Source organism: Haplochromis burtoni, unplaced genomic scaffold, assembly GCF_018398535.1.
Source record: "Haplochromis burtoni strain Fernald_Lab_line unplaced genomic scaffold, NCSU_Asbu1 Contig_1654, whole genome shotgun sequence".
In the NCBI taxonomy this organism is placed as follows: Eukaryota; Metazoa; Chordata; class Actinopteri; order Cichliformes; family Cichlidae; genus Haplochromis; species Haplochromis burtoni.
The window spans coordinates 27687-28906 of record NW_024584015.1 but is presented as its reverse complement, the minus strand read 5'-3'; the positions used below and the strand labels follow the sequence as shown (position 1 = coordinate 28906).

The 1220-nt window shown below is 39.0% G+C and overlaps 1 protein-coding gene across 1 annotated transcript in view; it reads right to left on the bottom strand.

The window, feature by feature from the left end:
• Positions 1-1058: 1058 nt before the first annotated feature.
• Positions 1059-1220, bottom strand: part of LOC106632419 (protocadherin gamma-A7) — a 27687-nt gene continuing 27525 nt past the window's right edge. Inside the window, exon 2 of the mRNA XM_042217173.1 lies at positions 1059-1183. Within this exon, the coding sequence (XP_042073107.1) occupies positions 1101-1183 (83 nt within the window). The 3' untranslated portion in view covers positions 1059-1100. The remainder of the gene's footprint in view (positions 1184-1220) is intronic.

Sequence of the window (1220 nt, the reverse complement as noted above, 5' to 3'; positions counted from 1 at the left end):
GGGTCTGTTGCACTCACTTGCAATATTTCGGTTCCTGGAAGAGCTGATTCCAGGATTTCTAAATGCATTTCCTTCTCCTGAAACGCAGGGGCATTATCATTAACATCCAGTACTTCCACAACAACGCTATGCAGTTGAATTGGATTTGTCATAATCATTTCCAAATTCAAGCTGCAGGGCGATGTCTGTCCACAAAGCTGCTCTCTGTCTATTCTCTCTCCCACGACCAGATTTCCTTTGTCTACATCCAGCCTAATATACTCACTGCTGTCACTGATGACAATTCGGGCACCGCCTGATTTCAGTCTTTTAGCGTCGATACCTAAATCTTCAGCCACATTTCCCACAAACGAGCCCTTCCTCATTTCCTCTGGAACAGAGTAGCGGATTTGGCAAATTGTCGCGTCGATGAGAACAACAAGGATGAAGGCATTTACTTGCCATTTAACCGTGCGAGCGATCCTGAAAGAATGCATATTTCTCAATCAATTAATCCAAGTCCACGTAGAAGAATGTCGACAAAAGGCTTTTAAACTGTCGATATCGTCCTTCTCTCTATGCAGTTGTAATCCACAGTTTGAGACCGAATATATATCCGCCTAAAATCAGTGTTGAAAATAAGCGACTGTCTTGCTCTCCTACTGTATATTTAGAAGAGTACAGAGGGTGTAAAGCTTTAAATGTGCTGTAAAGACCAACAGCGGCCCTTAGAGTCCAAAGTAAAAATAACAAGTGATGTGAACAAGGAAGGAGAAATAAACTTGTATAGAAGTAACAATTCAGGAGTGAATTAACACTAAAATGAAAACAATAGATGATACTTAAATACTTCATGTGAGAAACAGAAAAAGAGTAGTGTAGCACAGTCGTAATACAATTTGAGTCCTCTGTAAAAGAAATAAACTCAAACATATACTCTGATTACAGTAGACATCTTGAGAGTGGTTTGTAGCCGCAAGCAAAATGAATAAAACTTAAAGAAACAACGTACATACTTTAAGGAAAATCAACTTTTATAGTGTTTATAGTTTATAGTATAGTGGAAGTCAAACTAAAGAGTAATAAACTATTCCAATATAATTGACTGAACGTTAATAAAATCAGTGGATCATTAAACTAACCTCTAGAGGAGAGTCTGGTTCATCCAGGATGCTCTTTTCACTCTGTATCCGCTGCATCGTTCCTGTAGAACTGGGGTCCATTATCAGCACGTTCTGACT